We start from the raw sequence: 24,318 nt of genomic DNA on the forward strand, positions 1-24,318 counted from the left end.
TCCTAATTCATTAAGTAATGGCAAGCTAATGAACCAGTTGACAAATTTCAGTCTGTTGATTTTTGATACTAGAAGTGTGACTGCCCTTCTAGCCTAGATTCATAATATCATAGCTTCTGCATTTTTTTCATGCTCACAAATGCTAGTAATTTAATCCTCTATATATTCTTAAACTCTTCTTACAGTTAACAGTTCTCTGGGAACCAGAACTGTTTGTGTTTGGATTATCTAATGCATCTTGATCCCACTTGAAACTCTGAAGGGAATACCATAGTTGTTTCTCTAATAAAACTGTTATTAAATGTGGCTAGATTTCTTGAGTACCCTATAGGATAGAGGCCCAGGATCATTCAATGTTAATGAAAACATGAGGGACTTTAATAGTAGAAGTGAAAGCAATTGATATGATTTTATACTGATTAGGGGATGAAGGGCACCTCTTTGCGAGGAGATTGTCAGACAAAGCTGGAATTTAAGCCTGTAGGCCTAGTGAGATTTCAGCACTTCAAATAATATTTGTATTAACCAAATCTGTCCTTGGCCAAATTTATCTTAAACTAGTACAAGCAAAAAATAATAATAATAATTTAGATTAAATTTATACCAATATTTTCCCTGAAAGCCCTAGACTCTAACACTTTCCTTAAAGGGTAAACATCTCTGCTTTCCTTGTGGGTATGGGACAGTGAAAAGAACACACTGCACATTGAGTGGATGGAGGGAAGAAGGATTGGCAAGAGCTTTAATGGCAAGAAGGAAGAACTCCACTGGGTACTGGCCTTGTAAGAGTGGCTAGAGGGCCTGTGCGGAATACTCTTCCCAAATTCTTAGAGCAATTATGAGTTTCCCCATCTCCTCTTCCCAGCTTCCCAGCTTTCTTAGACAGTTTCTCTCTTTCTCCCAGCCTCTGTCATTTCCTCAATCTCTTTGAGGAAAAAGAGATTTCCTCAATCTCTTTTAACCTCATTTTTCTTTTAAACTCATTTTTTAATCTCTTTTAACCTCATTTTTATTCTCAATGTTTTTTCTGGATGTTGGTTTCTGTCCCCACCCTCTCTCCAAGTCTTTTTTCTAGCCCCACTCCTAACGAATGTCTCCAATTTGCATAAAAATGAGACCACATGGAAAAATGAAAAACATGTTTTTTTATTGATGTGTACTATGAGAAATATCTCTCATGACAGAGAATTGGCCTTTTACATGCAAAGCGGGTGCTTTCTAACATCCCTAACTGAAAAATCTCTTAAGGAAGTAAACATTAGGGAATAGAATAAAACATCTTGCTCCAGAAGGAGCATATCTAGTGATAACAGGATGAAAATGAAGCAAGATAACTTCAGGCAAAATGTATAAGAATTGTGTGTTACACAAAGATTATAGAACTGTAGATCTGGAAGAAATCTTTCATATCACTTGATTAAACCACATTCATTTTATAGACATGAAAATTAAAGCCTTGAGAGGTTAAAAATTTTGCCTGCCTCAGTCACACAGCAAGCATGTGGCCCCTGGTAACTAACCCAAGTGCTCTTGGCTCAAAAGTTCAGTGTACTCTTCATCACTACAGTATGCTGTAGTGTCACACCAGTCAGGGCTCAATGGGAAAAATATAAGAAAGTTTTTATATTGCCAAATACATTCTTTTTTTTTTCGAGTGAAAGTATCCTTTCTTTTATGTAATATTCTAATGAATAGCATATGTATTATGGGGAAAGGATTCTGTATTTAACAAAGAACAAGGTGGTTTATCTCACGTCAATTGCACAGAGGGCGTTTGGATTATTTACTGATCTAGGAACAACTGAATTATGTGGTGCTTTTGCTTCTGCACAAGATTAGGATAAAGTTAATTACTCAACATACTGAATTAAGACTTCAGAGTTGGAAAAGCAAACAATGTGATCAAAATGCCTTTACAATTGAATTTTCATAATTTTACAGTCTATCCTAGTTGGGGTGGGGACTAATCTGATCTAAATGGTTCAGAATTACCTGATGAATTACAGACCACTAATTTTTGTATATGTGAGCAAGTAATAGGAATGACTTGGCACTTGTATTCAGATATTCACGACACTCTGGTATGATTTGAACAGTCACTATAATTCAAAGTTAAGTATTTTCTGCTATTTATACAACAGTAAGATGGTAGGTCAACTTCATAAAGCAAATCAAATAAGTTTAGCCAACCAAAAGAGTATTCCAAAATACACTTACTGCTTCCCCTCTACAGAGGCCAGGGATAAAAATAAATATTGCCCTCAAGTAACTGAAAACAAATCTAGGAATGCCTTGGGTATTTTCAACTCTTCTGACTTTTGAAGAAACACAATTCTCCAAATTAAAGCAAGGGCTAGCTACTAAATATCACCTATGTGCCCAAAAATAGGTCTTGGGAAACACACACAAAAATAATCACTTAGAAATTGTCCTTGCTTCCTATGTACAGTTAAGTTGTAACAAAACCTAATAATAGATGTTTAAATGATTTTTTCTTCTCCTTTGTATACCTTAAGAATTTTAAACTTTAATTGATATAAAACTTGTACCCAACAAATGAGGCTGTCAAAAAATGAAAAGGAAAGAGAAAAAATAAAAAAAGTTCATTGATCACATCATTTAATTATTCTAATCCCAATAATGCAATTACTTAATAAATCTTTAAGTTAGTTCACTCTGTGCATTTAAAAAAGGTGAGTCCCACTTTTAAAAACTGGGTTTGCAGAGAGAGATAATTGGAGAATTCTCGTGGTTGTTTAGAGTTGTCACAATGGCTTTGAGTTCATTAATGTAGGAGTGGCCTTTGTATCCTGGGGAGAGTGCCCAAGAACTCAACGCTTATGTTCTCACACTTGCTGAACACCCTAGGAGAGCGATTTCACAGTTCATACCACAAAAAAGTATTTCTTTTCCCACTTCAGTTAAAAATAAATTCAATGTGTGATACAAATGGTTTTCCGTGTTTTGTGTGTGTGATTTTTATAACTGAAGCATTATTTCAACACATGGCCATTTGGATATGAACAGTCATAAAAATTATGTAAAGGTATTATGGCTAAAATAGAAATGATACAATGGCAGTTAAAGGCTCAAATAGTAAGGGAAATTTCTGAAATTTATGGAACGGTTTCCTATTTCTCTCTTGATTCTGTGAGTTAATGTTAACTTATACAATAACAGCTAATGTTTTAGTAGTAATTTATGACTTGCACAGTATCTAAAATGGGTAGTCCCATTGTCATGTAACACCAATACCATGTCAATATGTATCTTTCTTCCCATTTTTCACATGCAGAAACTGGGATTAAGAAAGATTTAATGTCTGGGCCAATTTGAACATACTTAGACGCTAGACTCAAACTTAAGTTTTCACATTAAGACCGTGTTTCCTTCCACTAACATATTCAACCTCTCAGATTAAGCAACACTCAATACTTTATGAGAGTAGTAACAACATTTGAGGATGTTGACCATTTTCAGACTAAAAAGAATTTTAATTAAATACAAACACAATTTTGCTTATTAATTTGAGTGATTAGTTTACAGACGAAGGTAAATAACATAAATCTGAAATGTATTTGAGAAAATACACCTGTTTGCATATAATGTATAAAATTGTGCCTGCATATATTGTGATTAAAATATTACTTGGCAGTCATCTTACAACAGTTCTATTGTGAAAAATTTTCAGATGCTCATTTTTCACTTTGTGAGAATTAACATTATAATTGTTTAAATATTTTCTGCTTCTGGATTGGAATCAACTTAGAAATAAAATATTTCATCTACGGTGCAGAATATGAGTTCCAAAACTCAGCAAAACTTTATATAACATTTATCTCATATCAGACACTATTCTGGGTGCTTTCTGCATATTACCTTGTGTGATTCTTCCAATATCCCTATGAGGTAATTCCTTGTAGAGATATTGCAAGAACCACATAAGGCAATCATCTCCATTTTACAGCTGAGGAAGCCAAAAGTTGAGTAACTTGTCCAAGTTTATACAGCTAGTAAGTGGCAGAGCTGGAACTTGAACTCAGACAATCTGTCTCCAGAAGAATTATAAATGTGACACCAAGTGATTAATTCACTGATAGCTATTTCCTCTTTGTTTCTTTCTTTCTTCTCCAAGTCCCGTATTAGATTCGCTGACATTTATAGCCAAGTACATGTTTTTTTCAACCAACGTAACAATGACTGGTAGGCAAATGCCTACAACTCCTTCCAACCCATCCCCTAAGAATTAATCGAATCCAGAATATTAAGAAAACATTATTGCTAAGTAAAAATTCATTTATGGCATTATAGTCTTAGTTGTCAGTTTAGAAGGCTGAAGTTGCTGTGAGGTGCAGTAGTGACTTCTAAATTACTCGAGCGGCAAGTCTTTATCCTTATTCTTTTTCAGAAAACTCAACTTACTGAAGTGTCACTACAGCAGAAGGTAGCTGAAGAGCGACAGTCCTTGCTTTGATTTTAAGCCACACCACCCTTGTGTAACTTTATACTATTTCCAAGCATCTGTTTCTTAATCAGTAAGATGGGATAAAGCTGGCCTTGAAATTTGTGATGGAAGTAATGTGTGTAAAATGCCTGGCACAATAAATGGTAGATGTTAGTAGATGTTGTGACGATACTTCTTTGGGTTAACTTGGACTGTTCCCAACTGTGATCTCCATTCTCTAGTCTTTGACACAACTAATACAGGTTTCAGCTAGAGTATGACTGATTCAACGGATTTAAAAAAAACAGTTCACATTTCAGATGAGAAGTACAGAAAGAATAAAATCACTGACATCAACATTTTTTACTACTAACCTCACAGTATAATTCATTACTGCAAACAGGCAAATAATTGCCTTAGAACAGAATCTGTTTAGAATATTGTTAAGCTTATTTAACAAAAGATTGATCAAAGATATTTCATTTTCTTTGAAATGAAAAGGAAGAAGGGTAGTACATATTAATTAGAGTGTCAGAGAAACCGAAACTAATCTTTACTTAGATATATACTACCATCTAAACTAAAATGTTCTCATCAAGAAAAATAATAAATCCTGGGTTTTCCTAAATAGCAGAGCCTGAAACAAGGGCTTCTGTTCAGTTTATAAAAAAAAAAAAAAAATCTCAGGAAGAGGAGAAAAGGACTAAAACAATGAAACTGGAGCAGGAATATAAGAGAAAAGCATTTATGTATTCAGTGGCTCCATTCCCTCTTCTGTCAGGAGCTGTCTCATAGAATGCTAATGCTCCCGCACTTCTAGTTCAGACATCTGATAATACCAGATTCTGAAACGCACCTTTATATCAGAATAGCACCAGAAAGAAAGCAGGATATATGCATTAAAGTGAGGCAAGCGGCTGTCAGGTTACACCCGTGCGTAGCTGGTTGCCATAGCAATGGCTGGAGTAAACGTGGCAGGAGAAGATGTAGGGAAAGACACAACAGGAATCTAATGCTCATAAGGTGACTTCTTCTACTTTGGGACTAATTATGATTATCTCTACATATATCATTCTACAGGATATGAAACCTCTATTCAAGTTTTAAAAATCTATTTTTCTTATGGTTGCTCCAAATTTGGGAACCATATAGTGCCCTTTCTAGATGTAATTGACACCACTAATGTTTCCCATGGTGTGCAACAGTACAAAAAAGATCTTGTTTGCTAACTGAGAGAGCTTCTTCTATCAGTCAAAAGGTACTATTAGCCTAACCTAACAGACCTGCAATGGATAGGAATTCAGTAGCTGGAAAGGATTCAGTACATAGGAATTGAAAGTTACTTAAATTCCTACTCTGAGCTGGGCATGGTGGTTCATGCCTGTAATCCCAGCATATTGGGAGACCGAGGCAGGTGGATCACCTGAGGTCAGGAGTTCGAAACCAGCCTGGCCAGCATGGTGAAACCCTGTCTCTAATAAAAATAAAAATATTTAGCCGGGCATGGTGGCGGGTGCCTGTAATCCCAGCTACTTGGGAGGCTGAGGCAGGAGAATCACTTGAACCCGGGAGGCGGAAGTTGCAGTGAGCCAATATCACACCATTGCACTCCAGCCTGGGCAACCAGAGCAAAACTCCGTCTCAAAAAAAAAAAAAAAAAAAAAAAAACGACTCTGACATTCAGTATTTAGAAACGTACATCTCATATTGTTCTTAAAGACAAAGAGGAAGTTGGAAAGTGATTACTAAGAAAAAAAGAATGTGAGTAACTTGAATTAGATAATTATTCACAAGTTAAAATATTTAGCTGCAGCTTGGAATGTAACTTCACCAATGAAAAGGAAAGGATGGGCAGTTGTCTAGTAAATTCAAAGCTTTGTGAAACCCTTAAATATTCATTTTTTCTTAGTTTTCTGGATAACTACAATCTTCAAGATAAAATTGCCAGAGAATTTGTTTCTGACAACTGTTATAAATCTTTTGAAAGTAGGAGTTCTAGAATTATCACTTCTACTTTTAGGTGGGGATTATTAAAAATCAGCAGTGAAGAAAGAATGCAAAGAAATGGTTTGCAGACTAAATACTTTTCCATTTGGATTTGTTCTATGTTGGTCTAGTCTTCCTACAATAGACTACCCATTTCAGGTAAGAGATACTGGTGTGGATTAAGCTCAACAGAAGTACTTAGCAAAATTATCTACTCTGAAGCAACTCACGTTACCTATAATGACTCATAAAGATGTATGATTTTTTTTTAACTTTCTTCCAACTTCTACTTTTGTAAACTTCACTTCTAAAAAAGCCATTTTGTATTTTTGAGAAGTTGGTTGAGAATAAGATATCACCTTGAATACTTTTAACTATAGGAATGTATTACATTGAGTATTTGATACCCAAAAATAAGTAGAGCTGGTTCTGTTTAGATATTCTTCCCCACAGTGGTTATAGTTTGAGAGCTGGCTAACCTTTGATAAGAATCCCTTTCCCTTATATTTGGTGCTCACTTTCATAACTGAAATCAAAATAATCGACTTTTTTCTATATTATGTTCTCTGATTCATACTCGTCCATAACTTTTTCATAAGGACAAGATAGTAAACTGTTAGGTGATTGTCATAGGAAGAAATTAAAATATGAAAATAATAAGGAGGCAACTATTTCATTCAATTATCCATTCATTCAGACAACTATGTCCTTATTATGTGTTCAGAACTGTTGCTAAGCAATCTGTAACAAATATAGCCCTTACTTTCAAGGTGCTTATAATGTAGAGAAATAAGACATTCATGCAAATAACTATGACAGAATTGGAAATAAGTGCCTTAGGAGAGTTAGATATATGGGCATCCAGAAGAAGGATAAATTGCTTCTCTATGTTATTAATGTTACAATGGGCAAGATTAAGAAATATTTGGATTCAGAACTAAAGAACATTCACCTCTCAACATCACCTCTGGCTCCAGGGTCATTCCAACTACGCATCAGACACTTTTAATTTACCATTGAACATCTCTACATAAATATCAGGATTACAAAATCACCATGTCCAAAACCAAATATCATTTTTCTCACTAAACCGACTCCTCATATCTTTCCTAATCTCTGCTCCCAAGCCATTTTCCTATTTCTGGTATTAAAAATCTCTGTCTCTGCATTTCAGTCACATTCTCCTTCACTGCCAGTCAATGATATGTCAAATCACACACTTTCTACTTCCTTAAAGCTCTTCCTAGACCCTTCTTTTCATTTTATTGACACACGCTCAGACTTGCAATGACAGTTGACCTAGTTTCCTTACCTTTTATTTCTCTTGACTCCAGTAGTCTAATCTATATTCTGCTGACTGATTAATCTTCCCATTTTATAGCCATGATCATATAATTCCCATACTCAAACACATTTACAGACTCAAACTAATTAACTATATGAGTCAATATTTCTCATCCTGGTATTCAATATCTCCTGAGGCTATATTTCCAACCTTATTTCTCAGTACTTAACTATGCCCAAATTGTGACCTCTTTAGGTTTCTAGACTAGAATATACCAATGTTTCAATATATCTACTCAATAAATTCCGTTCCTCTAGAACCTCTTGATTTTCAAGCTTCAATGCTTATAATAATTTCCACTTTTATATGTAGCCGTTTCAGATGTCCTTACATCCAAAACCAGACTAGTTTTAAATTTTCTATGTCAGTATTTACCTCTTAAAACCTACAATATAACCAAATTTATAATAACTTCCTTCATCTTCCTCTGTCCTCCACTTCTATGGTGAGGGTTAAGTTTTATTAAGTTCTATAAACCTATAATATTTAGCATGCAGTCTGCTGATAGTGTGTTTGATCTTTCTTTTTCATGAAATTAATGTTCAATCACTAACAAATGAATTTCTCCAAGCAATTAAATCCTTCTTCATATACCAGTAAAGAAAATGGTGTTTGTCCCTGTCTGAGAATGCCTACAACATTTTAATATTTCCCAAGTTAAGGTAAATTTCAAAAAGCAAGTGGCACTTGATGAGTAAATGCATATTGTTTCCTTCTTCTTGGAGAAATCTCTCTTCATTAACTTCTCTCAGCCCTGAAAGTCAAAAGCTCATCCATACATCTAGATTTAAAAGCCACTGTAGGGGTCTATTCAGTTTTAAATACAATTTAGAAAACCTTAAGAAAGCATGGCAGTTCCCTTTCAGAAATCTTCCATACATATTTCAATAGAACAGCTTTCCAAATTGGAGACTGAAAAAATATTATGCCACCAACCAAGTAATAAAAAGTAACTCACTGACTGTGATGTAGAAAGATTCCCTTGATTTTCACAAACAGCACGAAAGACTATATTGTATTTATTTAAATCTGAGACTGACAAAAACATCAGAAGAAAAGAAAAGTAGTCAATTTATCTAAAAGATCATTATTTAGGAATAAATTACTACACAAAAGAGCATGGATCTGCTTGACAGCTTGTGAATTTAAGGCAGATGAAATGCCTCCCTCCTCGCCCCCAAGAATCAACTTTGCTGATGAAATATGTTAATCATTCCTAAGTTTGAAGAACATGTAAAACTCTGAAATCAATGTGGATCTGGAACTAGGGGTTAAGGAAAAATAAATGTACTCAGTCAGCTTAGGAAATGCTTTATTCCCTGTGCCCAATCTGCAAAACAAAAACAAAAACCACAAAAAACAGGCAGAACCAGGTACAACAAAATCATACATGTAGATGGGAAATTATCTTCCAATCCTTTCATGCTCCACTCAAATGGTCAATTTATACTCTTGAGCTATAGCCTCCTCTCTAAGACAATTAGAGTAGGTTTGGTTTGTTTGTTGGTTTACAGATACTGGCCTTCAGTTAACAAGTAGACTTGTTGGCTGACTTGAAGGAGATAGTTATTATGTAACTATTGTCTCTGCTCAAATGGGAAATTATCCTACAGGGGTTAACAGTTCATTAGAAAGAAGAACTGTTAACAGGTTGAGCTCATTACCAGTGAGCAAAAGGAGGTTTGTATTTTCCCAAAATGACCATAACAGAAAAACCTGCCAGGACATCTCTGGATTGTCCTTCACCTTCATGTCTTTCTTAAGGCCAGGTATTGCAGGCTACTTCTATTGATGCTATTCCACTTTACTTTCGGAAGGATGAATGATCTATTCAGAGTTTAACAATGCTGGCAAAGTATTGTACTCGTGGATGCTTGCAGACCTGGAGCAGCGAGCAGCCTAAGCCAGACTTTCAGACTTTATACTAATCTGACACATCTAATTGTGAGCAATATTTTCCATGGCATTGAGATTCCTATCAGTCTTCCCCAAGCGGACTGAAGTTACTTATAAGCTAGTGCAATGATTTCTGTGGCACCACATAAATGTTCTTTATTTTAAAAAATCAGATTCTAGTAACTCTTCTAAGTTAAATTTTCTGGCCTTGATACCTGCTGCAACTTAACCCCAGAAACTCCAAGATGCATGATAAGCAAATGTGCGTGAATTTGAAGTGTTTTTAAATTTGTACTAAATTTACATAGATATTTACATAGAAATGACTGATAAAATGTTGTTCAGGGAGGGATGTACTTATCTTCTTCCGACATTATCACTGTAAATTAAGATTTTGTAGGCAGTAATCTTTTAAGTTGAGAATGAGCAAAATAAAATTAGAAATGAATGTTTTTGTTTTTTTTCCCCCCAAGACCCCTCAGAGTCTGAATCAGTCTTTCCCAATTGTGTTCTTTTATGGTAGTTTGTTCTTCAATTTTCACACTTATTAAATCTATTTTGTATTAAAATCACATGCTTATTTCTCGCAGTAGTACTTCTACCACTGTGGGCAAGGACTTCTTACTTGTTTTTATATTCCTTGCAGTACAGGGTAGGAACCTAATAAATATTGATTACATTTAACAGTTTATTTTCAATCACTCAGGAAGGGTTAAAAGTCAAATGTAAATCGTTCTTGAAATTATCCATTAATATATTCAAGGCTTATGAAGATACAAACCTATTTTTTATCTGAGTTTCTTAACCAGAAGTCAATAGGTAGGATTTTTATGTTTATAAATTCCTGAAATGTTATGCAAAATATATGTGTATGTTTAGATATATGCATATTTCTTCAGCAAAAGTCTGTAGACGGTAATCAAATGAATCTCTCTCTATTCACCCTACCTCAAAATATTAGGACTCACTTCCCTAGGCTGCTTTACTCAACTCCTCAATTTATCAGAGCTGAAAAATAGTTGGGAAAAATACAGGCTAACATCTGCAATATAATGTCTCCGATTACAGCCTTTCATCCACGCACGCCCATCTTATTATTTCTGAACTATGTCTGAAAAGAATACATTTTTGAGAGAGAGTACATTTTTAACTAGCATTCTATTCCCAGATTTTTATACTCTAAAGAGGCCATTGTATATTTCCAGTACTTTCTGATTTCATCAAACACGCTTTCAGGCTGCTGTACCCGCAAACATTTCCCTTCAGTAGAAACAAATACCGTCTCTCTCAAGCCTTCTCCATGCACTCCAAGTCAACATCCAAACACTCAACTCATCAAAGGAATTGCTGCATCTAAGTGTCAGGGGAAGATCCCTGAAAGTAAACTGAGGCTGAGTCACCTACTAGTGATTTCCAATCTGTACCACCAGAGGAATAAGAGACAAAAATACCTGTGCTGTTACTGCTGCAAATACTGGGCAGAAGAAAAAGAATGGTCACTTGAAGCAGTTCCATGGTGCCCGTAGATGGTGTCAATATCTTCTCTCTCCAGAAGCAGGCAGGGACAATTCCCTCCCAGCCTGGCAGGGCCTTATTAGCAAATGGAAAAGGTGTAGTGAATGTGAATAGCCACTGCCCATTCCTACTTATTTTGGGGGCTCTGATAAAGAACGGGAGGAAATACACACACTCCCTTTGGGAGTTCAGCAGAGAGGAGATTTATTGTTTCAGTCCCTTACAGGAACTCTTTTTTTTTTCTCTCTCTTCCTTTGGCAGCCACTTGTGTTTTTGTTACTACGTTATTTTGTTCTTCTTCAACAGAAAGGTCAGGACTGGTTTTGAACAGAAACAGATCCTTCTTGAGAATGGATCATAGCGCCTTCTAACTTTTGTTTTGAAAGTGCATTCTGAAGTGGTTATAAAGGGGCCTCATTTAGCAGCTACTCAGTTGGGATAAAGAGGCTTTCACTGCCCGACGAGGATTAAATTTTAGAGCAAAATCCATCAGGAATCAACTTAACTTTTCTCTTTCCAACTTGAAAGCCAGATTAGTGAAGGCCACCTTTTGGATGTAAGTGAAAAATTGTATTAAATAGATTGTGCTCTGCTCTTGAGTAAGCAAAAAGACTTTCAAAGGGTGTACAGAGAAGTTTTTCAGGCTTTTTTAATATAATTAAGCAAAGACATGTGAATGTCTAGTGATCAGTCCTGGTTTTTACTAAAGAACTTTGATGATGAATAAGGAACAATTACTTATAACACCTCATAAACACTCTTCTTTAGGGGACACGATTGGAATGGCAGTGGGTGAAATGCCATCACACATCAGTGAAGCTGGGAGAGGTTGACTCTTTAAGACTGGAATGCCAACCAGGCTGGATAATCTATATAGCAGGGGTCACGTTGATGTCAGTTGTGAGTGATTAAAACGTGGTGATAACACTGCCACAGTCCTGGGTACAAGCCCCGTGTGTGCCAGTGACGTTATATTTTTCTTCAGCTGCAGGCTTCATGTCTCATTTTAGCTGATCATCCTTTTATGTACCTTTACTCATGAGACTTTACTGGACAACATTGTCAATGAATCGGTGTAGATTCATTTTCCCCACAAAACAAACAAACAAACATAAAAACAAAAACTGTTCAAAAATTATACCTTTATCTGTTTGCAAGGAGGGCACACAGTTTCACTATTGCACCATGCTGGAAAATACTTCATACAAAACGAGTTAGACTGAGTCAACTGCTCAAAACACTTAAAAACGTTAGCTTGTTTTATCCAATGTTATACCAGGGTCAGAAGAGCTAAGTTTCTATTTTGTGCATAAGATTGTATTTTACCCTCTTCTAGTTGATTTTCTAAAACAGACTGCCTTTGGCGTTGTTACTTTATTTGGCATATCCTGGAGAATATAAAGATAGGAACATATGTGAATAGATGTCACATGCACTTTCCAGAAATAAATTGGGGTGTGGCCATGTGAAATCACAGTCGAACCCTCACATTGCCTCACTTCCTGCTCCTTCTGTACTCAAGTTGTCAGTACTCAGAGTCACCACTGATGCTCGTCACAATAATTTCTTCAGGGATTCGATCTCATTTGGACTTCTCAGCACTGAGTGCTATGCATTTCCATTTAGTACACTAGATACCTATTCTAAGAATGCTTGACAGTAGAATATTAAGGCTACTTAAAAGACAAAGGGCCTGTTGATGAAAAACAAAAACTAAGAAACATCTTAAAATGCTAGCCAAAAAAAATTTAGAATATAAGAACAGAAAAGAAAAAAAAAAAGGAGTAATAATGAGGGGAGGGGTCAGCCTTGCTTTACTAAATCGGAAGGTATTTTTAAAGTAAAATATTTAATTAAAACAGTAATGATTGCCAGGGGAGACAAACAGATCAGTGGCATAGAATAGAAAGTACAGACACAGAAATATTTATATTTGTTGCTATCTACATAAATATACACACAGATATATTTACAGATATGTGTTTGCATATGCATGCTTGTGTGTATATGCATATATATAGAGAGAGAGATTAAATATAGGTGAGTTTAACATGTAGTAACTGTGATGAATAGGGTATATATTTATTGTGGGGTTTTTTGACAATGTGTTAACCATCTAAGAAAATTTTAAAATTAAGTGTCTATTTTACTTAAAATACCAAATCTTACATGTTAATCTTATATGTTAAAGGTTTAAATTTAAAAAACAAAGCACAAAATTCTGGGAGAGAATATGGGCTACTATATATAATTGAGGTAAAGAGGACATTTTATGCATGACACTAAAGGCAAAGCACATAAAAGAAAGACTTCATACATTTGCTTACACAAAAATTAAAATATTTTTGGCATAACATACCATGAGTTTGAAAGGCAAATAAAAAATTTTGTCACAGTACATGATAATTTATCTTAAAAAATTACTTCTGATCTAAAAAACAATGACTCTACATCTGAAAAAAGGCAAAAAAAAAAAAAATCTCACAAGAAATGGAGGGCCAGTAAAATGCAAAACTGTATTCATCACACCAGAGATCAAACAAACGAATATCTCAACATTGAAACAACGTATTTTGCCTTTTATATATAATTAGGTATAGTTTATAACAATACTCATTTTTGATAAATGTTCAAATAAAGTAACTATCTTATTCTTGGGATATGACCTTTCTGAGATGTGACTAGGCAATATACATCAAAACTGTTAAAGAACCACACTCTGAGCTTGCAATTATATGTTTAGGAACTTATTCTAAAAATGAAGATGTTCATTGAAGTCCATGTAATTACAAAAATTTGTCAAAACATTAATTATTGAGGAAGAATATTATTCTGCCACAAAATACTAATTAGATAACTTTTCATAGATGCGGAAATATATTCATGACACTTTGTTGCATATATATGCATATATATACATATGCTTATCATGTATATATGTGAATGTACTTGTATATATGTATATACATGTAAATGTGTATATATGTATATACATGTATATGTATGTATATGTAAATACACATATACATACATACACATACAGAGCAAGAGAGAGTAAGATACAAAATGTTAACATTGCTTATCTTCTGAAATGAATTATGGGTAGTTTCTATCACATTTTTAAATTTTCCATAAAAAGATCTTCCAGATTAAACACATACTGTTTTTGCCTCTTAACAACAAAAACACTTCTCTTGACCTGATACATTTTGTTTAATTTAATATTTTGAGTGTATATTTATACATATATTTATTAAACATTTTGTATTCTAACCTGCTGGAATGTTTTCATTATTAGGAAGTGTATAATTTAAAAGCACTTTAATAAAGGAAAATATGTGAAGAGAACTGAACCACTCTAACCTGAGAGATGAAAACATGTCTTTGCTCTTTTTTGTTGTTGTTGTTGTTGTTTGTTTCTTTTTCACAATTCATCTTCTGAATTGCTTGCTGAAAGAAAAGGTAGCTGCTAGGAGGTCATGCAAGAGCAATCTTATAATTCTTTCCAAATGCATATCAAGGCCTGTCATTGACATCTTTGACACTGAAGAAATTGTATAATGAAGACTCCAACACTCATGATTTATGTTAGCTTATGTGGCACTGAAAAGATTTATTCAGATAGCACCATTACTAGGGCCCCAAATTAAACTCCCTTTCCATACTTGCCTTCTTCCTCTTAGCCGGCTCATTACCCTGAATAAAATTATCTAAAATGAGAGGAAAGCCAAGAAGTAATTTCATAAACTGGCAAAGAGCATGATCTCAAGTTCAAATCCTGTCTCTGCCTTAGTTTTATGTGACTTACTGAGCTATTTGGCCCCTCTATGCTGAGCTATTTGGCCTCTCCATATTTAGCTTCCCCACAGAAAAATAGGATAAATATCATGCCAACTTTCTACTGTGGTTTAGAGGATTAAGTGACATTCCAGAAAGTCTTCTAAAAGTACATATTAAAACAAAACAAAAAACAGAAAAAAACCTACTAACCTTAAACTTCTAGAATCTTTCAGTTGTTAGGATTTTTTATAAACCATCATATTCTAGAGTGATTAAGAAATGTCCTAAGAAATATTCAGATGATGAGAGTCCCAAAATATTGGTTTGAACTGATTATACAGAATCCCAACTCTAATCATCAGGAATTTGTTCTATGCTCTACTTCAAGGTACTTTAAATATCAAGTGCTTTCTTCAATGGAGATGCAATCAAACAGCTTGTTTTTGTTACTTGCCTATTTGAAATGGGAACTGGGTGATCTCCTGAAGATTAGTGGGAACGGAGCTGAAATCAAAGAGATATTTAGAGCCCATGATTGTGGAGATATTAAGTCTCCCTTCCTCAGAGCCAAAATGGATAATGAACATCAACAGTGGGAGGGCCCAGCCATTTGGCCAAACTTATGCCAGTAAAATCACTATCTTTCTCACCTACCACATTCCTATTAATCAACTGCCAGTGACCCAGGTCCAGTGGTATTTTGTTATTGCTTATGTGAAAAGAAAGCATCATAGCAAATTGATTCTTGAAGTTTCTCAAGAGCTTATCTCTCACATTCTCCAACTGTCCATCCCAGTTTTATTCCTCAACATGTAAAGATGGTTCTCATACCTCACATCAACTCCCTAACCTTGAATAAGTCTCTTGATATATAAGGACATGAATACAGGGAAATTATAAAACCACAGTGGCTCAGAGATGAGACATACAAAAAGTTAATTTAGTACAAATTTGTCCTAACACAGGAACACCCCTGCAAATGCTGAGTGAGCCTCCATGCTGACAGATGAAATGATTGAGGCTCATTACTCTGTCAGGCAGTCCATTCTCCTCCTGGACAACTCACGTTTTTAAAAAGTCCAAGTACCATTCTTTCATCCTCATCTGCCTTAAGAAGCTCTGGAAATCACTGTCATGAATGGATTCTTCCTATACAAACTGAGCTGCAGAGGATAATTTTCATTAATTATGTAAATCGTAATAGGAAAAATGAGACTTTTCCAAGAAGTTTATAATTCCTAGTATATATTAATACATCAATAATCAATCTTAATTGTATCTAATGAAGAATTGAGATGATTATTTCTTTGGAATTCTGGAATATATAAATAAATTCTGAATAACAAGGCAGCTGTAAAGTTCTTCAACAGTTTGTTCAACTTTCCATATAGCTTAGCTATTGCCAGCCATGAACTTCATGTCCAAGATTTCTGCTCGATGTCCCATTTTTGGTGTTCCAGGAATAGCATCTTACAGAAATATTCTTCTCTTGTATGGCACCTATTAAAAAATTATTGGGTGTCTGGCATATGCCAGGAATTTTTACATACATGTTCATACAAAAATGTGACATTTAAGTGTGTGACACCTAAATGCAATTCATGTTTTACCATATGCATCCTCTGTCTAGCTTGATTAATTTATCTGTGATTATATTTTAAATAATCCTTTCGTACACCCGTTTAGTTCTTGTTTTCAGTTTGCCGAGTCCCCTTTTGCATTGTCTGGCTCTGTGTAATAATCAAAGGAAACTTTCACAGGACCAGATCTGAATCAACTTAAAAGTACGATATATTTCTTTTTCACTTCCTAACTTCCAGAGCAATGAAAGTTGGAGTTAATTCTTTAAAAAATGTATTTTTTTTCTTTTTTGCAAACGAAGAGTATTCTGGTATTTTCGAGTGCTCTGGTATTCATAGAAACATGTAAATTTTAAGTTATAATAGAAATGGAGTATCTGCACTGGTTTATTCCTCATAACAAACCCTTCCTCCACATAACTCAGTGAAGGAGTTACCTTACTAATGGCTCCTGGACTAATCCTCAGGGATTCGAGAAACTGCTTCTTGCTCTTTGCCTATATTTCATTCCCAATCTTCTTTAGTTACTCTCTTCCAGGATTCTTTTAGCCCAGCCTATACCCTTCAGAATGGCCTCTACCTACTGGTAGTTTAGTTTGATGTTGTCTTTGGGTACTGTATCTCACATCAACATTCTGCTCTCCTGTGGAGACATTTCGCAAATGATAATGTTCTACACCTTTTCCCCAATACTCTTGTCAAAACTGGCTTACATCTGTGGCGAAGATTTCTACTGCTTACTGAATGACTAATTCTCTGTACTGGGTAGGCTGATGTGACTAGTTCTGGCAGGGGCTTTAAGCAAAAGTGACGTGTGTCACTTATAGTACAATGCATAGAAGAGCAGATATGCATACTTTATGTTTTCTATTTGTTGTTCATGTGACCTTTGATATCCTGTATTCCCAACGGTGCAGTCTGAGTCCCTGGGTGACTGTAGAGCAGAGCTCTCCAACCCTGACCACAAATCTACTGTAAATTTGGATGAGCAACACATAAACATTTATTGCATTAGGCCACTGAGATTTATTTTTTAATTTAATTTAATTTAATTTTAAGTTCCAGGATACATGTCCAGGATGTGCAGTTTTGTTACATAGGTAAACATGTGCCATGGTGGTTTGCTGCACCTATCAACTTATCACCTAGGTATTAAGCCCCTCATACATTAGCTGTTTATTCTGATAAGCTTGAGGCATCAAACTACCTGACTTCAAACTATACCACAAGGCTACAGTAACCTAAACAGCATAGTTGTGGTATAAAAACACATGCATAGACCAATGGAAAAGAATAGAGATCTCAGAAATAAGACTGCACATCTACAACCATCTGATCTTAGACAAACCTGACAAAAAAAGCATGGGAGAAAGGATTCCCTATGTAAAAAATGGTGCTGGGAAAACTGGTTAGCCATATGTAGAAAACTGAAACTAGACCCCTTCCTTACATTTTATACAAAAATTACCTCAAGATGGATTAAAGACTTAAATATAAAACCAAAAATTATAAAAACCCTAGAGATTTCGAGTTTATTTTGCTACTGAAGCATAGCATAGCCTATCCTGACCAGTAAAATTTCTTATTACCTTCTCTTGAAAATGTTTTTGAGACGGAGTTTCTCTCTTGTTGCCCAAGCTGGAGTGCAATGGCACGATCTCAGCTCACTGCAATCTCTGCCTCCCGGGTTCAAGTGGTTCTCCTGCCTCAGCCTCCTGAGTACCTGAGATTACAGGCATGCATCACCATGCCAAGTTAATTTTTTGTAATTTTAGTAGAAACAGGGTTTCACCCTGTTAGCCAGGCTGGTCTCAAACTCCTCACTTCAGGTGATCCCCCCACCTTCTGCCTCCCAAAGTGCTAGGATTACAGGCGTGACCACCGTGCCTGGTCAAAAATCTTAATTGATGAAATTAAGACTGAACTGGTCATGCTTTTCAGACATTAGTAGCCTTCCACACTAGACGGTAAATTTTTCAATGTCAGAAGTTTGTCTCAGTCATTTATCCCCCTAGTTTTAGCCTGACACAAAATAATTAACTTTTTAAATAAAATAGATTGACTTCTCAGCTCTGACCTCAACCTTATGGAACATCTTACTGGGTTCTGTTTCCTACTAACTTTCCCCCAATCACCTGCTCCACTTAGCAATAAAATGTAATTGCAGCCTCACTGACCCAATTGAAAGCTCATGAATCACTTTTTGGCTCTTAACTTCTGTTTCACATCTAGGCTTTTGTTTTCAGTCCCCCCTCAGGTTCAGATCTTGCCATCTCTGTCTTGATTCTTGGGCTGGCCTGAAATCTCAGAAACTTAGGAACAGGGTGTTAATAATTAAAAACATGACCATTATCAAATTCCCTGCCTTGCTAGAATGCAAACAATTTTAGTAAAATGCAAATTGATTTTCCATCCAACTTCTCGAAATAAACTCTTTTCATTTCATCATCAAATAAAGCTATTTACAAATGTTTTCAACTTTATTAAACTAGGATTGGCTTAGTAATTTCCCATCCCATATATATGACTAAACATAAAAACATCTTGGATGAACAACAAAGCTGGGACCCAACCCAACCCATTCTTTCAAATCCAGTCTTTGGTCAGAGGAAATGACATCGTAATGGCTTTCACAAGCAGATGAGTGCTGCATCTGAACACATTTCCAATCATAGAATCCAAATTTCCTGTCCCATTAGGTTTTGAATTCTGATATCCTGTCCTAACACTATAACACCGGCAGTGTTGCCCGTGTTTAACCTCAAATCTTAGTATCAGAATTACCCCATGGAGCTTTTCAAAAACATGTATGTTTAAGCCTCACCCATGAAATTTCTATTTAGAAAGTACAAGGTAGAGGCCAGGCATGCATATGAGAAAAAAAATCCACCAGTGATTCTGATGGTCACCCTCAGTTAATAATTACTGACTTAGACCATTATAAAATGTGTGTATATATACACACACAAAAAATATATATATATTATGTATATATACTTTTATACATAAGAAATATATATGTATATATATGTATTTTTAAGTGTGCTTCTGACTATTTAAAAGATAGCAGCAGCATTTCTTGGTCTTCACTGCTGACATCCATGCAGAAGGCATTCACTTTAGGATTCTTTAAGTGTTCCTAATTGACTCCTATCAAGCCTTCTTAACATCAGCATATTCAGATTTTTAAAAGCAGAAATTCACTTTTACAGAATTTTTACCAGTTTATTTTAAATTATAAATGTTATTTATATGGCCAACTCATAACTAATTAAACCTGGCTTGATCTTTTCAAATGGAAATGAGTCCAGGCTATGGGAGAGAAAATTATTTCTTATGATTTGAGCCCTAAATTCCAAACATACCAAATTGCCTGTAATTATCACTCATAAATTCCCTTTTGAATCTTATTATATTTGCATCCTGATTTATAGAACAAGAAAAAAATACCTCTAACTCTTGAAGGAAAATGGTTGTATTCTCAGTGTTTTTCTAAAAACTTTTAGGAAAAGCTTTTTCTTTCTATTTGAGATGTTTTTGTGAATGTTCAAGTTTGAGACACAGTGATCAAGGTGTGATTCCATTATAAAGGCATTCTGTCCCATAAGTTTAATTATAGTATCATGTTTTATTTCATGCTGTCAAAAAAAAATTCCTAATTATAAGTTTGCTACCCAAGTAGAATTCTCCTCTTGAAAAAATAGCCTGCTGACCCATCACCTTAGCAGTAATTATGCTCTGTTTAAATTAATAAGTTAAATTTGTGTTTCTATACACCCAGTCTCTTCTGAATATAACTAGTTTTGTTTAATACTCCACAGCTGATAAATCTGAGTTTCTGATCTTATTAAACTGAAAGCTAGGCTCTGATCCATTGTGACCCAACCAAGTCATCTCTCTATGAAATCCGTCTTTATATGTCACTGGATGGCTTCTCTATTTTTATTGTTGCTGCTGTTCTTGTTGCTTCTGTCACAAAAAGAAATTTCTAAATTTCATTATCTACTGTATTGTATAGAACACATTGCTCTCTTTTCTTCATTTTTTTCCCCAAATCAGTATTTTATATATTTATTTTTATTATTATACTTTAAGTTCTAGGGTACATATGCACAACATGCAGTTTTGTTACTTAGGTATACATGTGCCATGTTGGTTTGCTGCACCCATTAACTCGTCATTTACATTAGATATTTCTCCTAATGCTATCCCTCTACCCTCCTCCTACCCCATGACAGAACCCGGGGTGTGATGTTCCCCGCCCTGTGTCCAAGTGTTCTCATTGTTCAGTTCCCACCTATGAGTGAGAACATGTGGTGGTTGGTTTTCTGTCCTTGTGACAGTTTGCTCAGAATGATGGTTTCCAGCTGCATCCACGTCCCTGCAAAGGACATGAACTCATCCTTTTTTATGGCTGCATAGAATTCCATCGTGTATATGTGCCACATTTTCTTAATCCAGCCTATCATTGATGGATATTTGGGTTGGTTCCAAGTTTTTGCTATTGTGAATAGTGCTGCAAAAAACATACATGTGCATGTGTCTTTATAGTAGCATGATTTATAATCCTTTGGGTATACACCCGGTAATGGGATCACTTGTTCAAATGGTATTTCTATTTCTAGATCCTTGAGGAATCGCCACACTGTCTTCCACAATGGTTGAACTAGTTTACACTCCCACCAACAGTGTAAAAGCATTCCCATTTCTCCACATCCTCTCCAGCATCCATTGTTTCCTGACTTTTTAAGGATCACCATTCTAACTGGTGTGAGATGGTATCTCATTGTGGTTTTCATTTGCATTTCTCTGATGACCAGTGGTGCTGAGCATTTTTTTCATGTGTCTGTTGGCTGCATAAATGTCTTCTTTTGAGATGTGTCTGTTCATATCCTTCTCCCACTTTTTGATGGGGTTCTTTTTTTCTTGTAAATTTGTTTGAGATCTTTGTAGATTCTGGATATTAGCCCTTTGTCAGATGAGTAGGTTGCAAAAACTTTCTCCCATTTTGTAGGTTGCCTGTTCACTCTGATGGTAGTTTCTTTTGCTGTGCAGAAGCTCTTTAGTTTAATTAGATCCCATTTGTCAATTTTGGCTTTTGTTGCCATTGCTTTTGGTGTTTTAGACATGAAGTCGTTGCCCATGCCTATGTCCTGAATGGTAATGCCTAGGTTTTCTTCTAGGGTTTTTATGGTTTTAGGTCTAACATTTAAGTCTTTAATCCATCTTGAATTGATTTTTGTATAAGGTGTAAGGAAGGGATCCAGTTTCAGCTTTCTACAACTGGCTAGCCAGTTTTTCCAGCACCATTTATTAAATAGGGAATCCTTTCCCCATTTCTTGTTTTTGTCAGGTTTGTCAAAGATCAGATGGTTGTAGATGTGTAGTGTTATTTCTGAGGCCTCTGTTCTGTTCCATTGGTCTATACCTCTGTTTTGGTACCAGTGCCATGCTGATTCAGTTACTGTATTCTTATAGTACAGTTTGAAGTCAGGTAGCGTGATCCCTCCAGCTTTGTTCTTTTGGATAGGATTATCTTGGCAATACAGGCTCTTTTTTGGTTCCATATGAACTTTAAAGTAGTTTTTTCCAATTCTGTGAAGAAAGTCATTGGTAGCTTGATGGGGATGGCATTGAATCTATAAATTACCTTGGATAGTATGGCCATTTTCACAATATTGATCCTTCCTATCCATGAGCATGGAATGTTCTTCCATTTGTTTGTGTCCTCTTTTATTTTCTTGAGGAGTGGTTTGTAGTTCTCCTTGAAGAGGTCCTTCACATCCCTTGTAAGTTAGATTCCTCGGTATTTTATTGTCTTTGAAGCAATTGTGAATGGGAGTTCACTCATGATTTGGCTTTCTGTTTGTCTGTTATTGGTGTATAGAACTGCTTGCGATTTTTGCACATTGATTTTGTATCCTGAGACTTTGCTGAAGTTGCTTATCAGCTTAAGGAGATTTGGGGCTGAGACAATGGGGTTTTCTAGATATACAATCGTGTCATCTGCAAACGGGGACAATTTGACTTCCTCTTTTCCTAATTGAATACCCTTTATTTCTTTCTCTTTCCTGATTGCCCTGGCCAGAGCTTCCAACAGTATGTTGAATAGCAGTGATGAGAGAGGGCATCCCTGTCTTGTGCCAGTTTTCAAAGGGAATGCTTCCAGTTTTTGCCCATTCAGTATGATATTGGCTGTGGGTTTGTCATATATGGCTCTTATTATTTTGAGATACGTTCCATCAATACCTAGTTTATTGAGAGTTTTTAGCATGAAGGGCTGTTGAATTTTGTCAAAGGCCTTTTTTGCATCTATTGAGATAATCGTATGATTTTTGTCATTGGTTCTGTTTATGTGATGGTTTATGTCTATTGGTTTGTGTATGTTGAACCAGCCTTGCATCCCAGGGATGAAGCCCACTTGATCATGGTCGATAAGCTTTTTGATGTGCTGCTGGATTCGGTTTGCCAGTATTTTATTGAGGATTTTTGCATCGATGTTCATCGAGGATATTGGTCTAAAATTCTCTTTTTTGGTTGTGTCTCTGCCCGGCTTTGGTATCAGGATGATGCTAGCCTCATAAAATGAGTTAGGGAGGAGTCCCTCGTTTTCTATTGATTGGAATAGTTTCGGAAGGAATGGTACCAGCTCCTCTTTGTACCTTTGGTAGAATTCGGCTCTGAATCCATCTGGTCCTTGACTCTTTTTGGTTGGTAAGCTATTAATCATTGCCTCAATTTCAGAGCCTGTTATTGGTCTATTAAGAAATTCAATTTCTTCCTGGTTTAGTTTTGGGAGGGTGTATGTGTCCAGGAATTTATCCATTTCTTTTAGATTTTCTAGTTTATTTGCGTAGATGTGTTTATAGTATTCTCTGATGGTAGTTTTTATTTCTGTGGGATCAGTGGTGATATCCCCTTTATCATTTTTTATTGTGTTTATTTGATTCTTCTCTCTTTTATTTTTTATTTGTCTTGCTAGTAGTCTATCAATTCTGTTGATCTTTTCAAAAAACCAGCTCCTGGATTCACTGATTTTTTGAAGGGTTTTTTGTGTCTCTATCTTGTTCAGTTCTGCTCTGTTCTTAGTTATTTCTTGCCTTCTGGTAGCTTTTGAATTTGTTTGCTCTTGCTTCTCTAGTTCTTTTAGTTGTGATGTTAGGGTGTTGATTTTAGATCTTTCCTGCTTTCTCTTGTGGGCATTTGTGCTATAAATTTCCCTTTACACACTGTTTTAAAGGTGTCCCAGAGATTCTGGTACGTTGTGTCTTTGTTCTCATTGGTTTCAAAGAACATCTTTATGTCTGTCTTCATTTCGTTATTTACATAGTAGTCCTTCAGGAGCACGTTGTTCAGTTTCCATGTAGTTGAGCGGTTTTAAGTGAGTTTCTTAATGCTGAGTTCTAATTTGATTGCACTGTGCTGTGAGAGACAGTTTGTTGTGATTTCTGTTCTTTTACATTTGCTGAGGAGTGCTTTACTTCCAACTATGTGGTCAATTTTGGAATAAGTGCGATATGGTGCTGAGAAGAATGTATATTCTGTTGATTTGGGGTGGAGAGTTCTGTAGATGTCTATTCTGTAGATATCTATTAGGTCAGCTTGGTGCAGAGCTGAGTTCAAGTCCTGGATATCCTTGTTAACATTCTGTCTCATTGATCTGTCTAATATTGACAGTGGGGTGTTAAAGTCTCACATTATTATTGTGTGGGAGTCTAAGTCTCTAAGGACTTGCTTTATGAATCTGGGTGCTTCTGTATTGGGTGCATATA

The 24,318-nt window shown here is 35.6% G+C and overlaps 1 protein-coding gene and 1 long non-coding RNA gene across 2 annotated transcripts in view; one reads left to right on the forward strand and one right to left on the reverse strand.

Annotated features, from left to right (window-relative positions):
* LOC129059042 (uncharacterized) overlaps positions 1–4,613 on the forward strand; it is a 169,409-nt gene extending 164,796 nt beyond the window's left edge. The window contains exon 3 of the long non-coding RNA XR_008524659.2: positions 4,409–4,613. This is a non-coding gene — a long non-coding RNA (uncharacterized LOC129059042). The remainder of the gene's footprint in view (positions 1–4,408) is intronic.
* Positions 1–11,298, reverse strand: part of EMCN (endomucin) — a 131,089-nt gene extending 119,791 nt beyond the window's left edge. Inside the window, 1 exon segment of the mRNA NM_001135500.1 lies at positions 11,123–11,298. Coding sequence (NP_001128972.1) covers positions 11,123–11,186 — 64 coding nt within the window. The 5' untranslated portion in view covers positions 11,187–11,298.
* Between the last annotated feature and the right edge of the window lie 13,020 nt (positions 11,299–24,318).

Source organism: Pongo abelii, chromosome 3 (genome assembly GCF_028885655.2).
Source record: "Pongo abelii isolate AG06213 chromosome 3, NHGRI_mPonAbe1-v2.0_pri, whole genome shotgun sequence".
NCBI lineage: Eukaryota > Metazoa > Chordata > Mammalia > Primates > Hominidae > Pongo > Pongo abelii.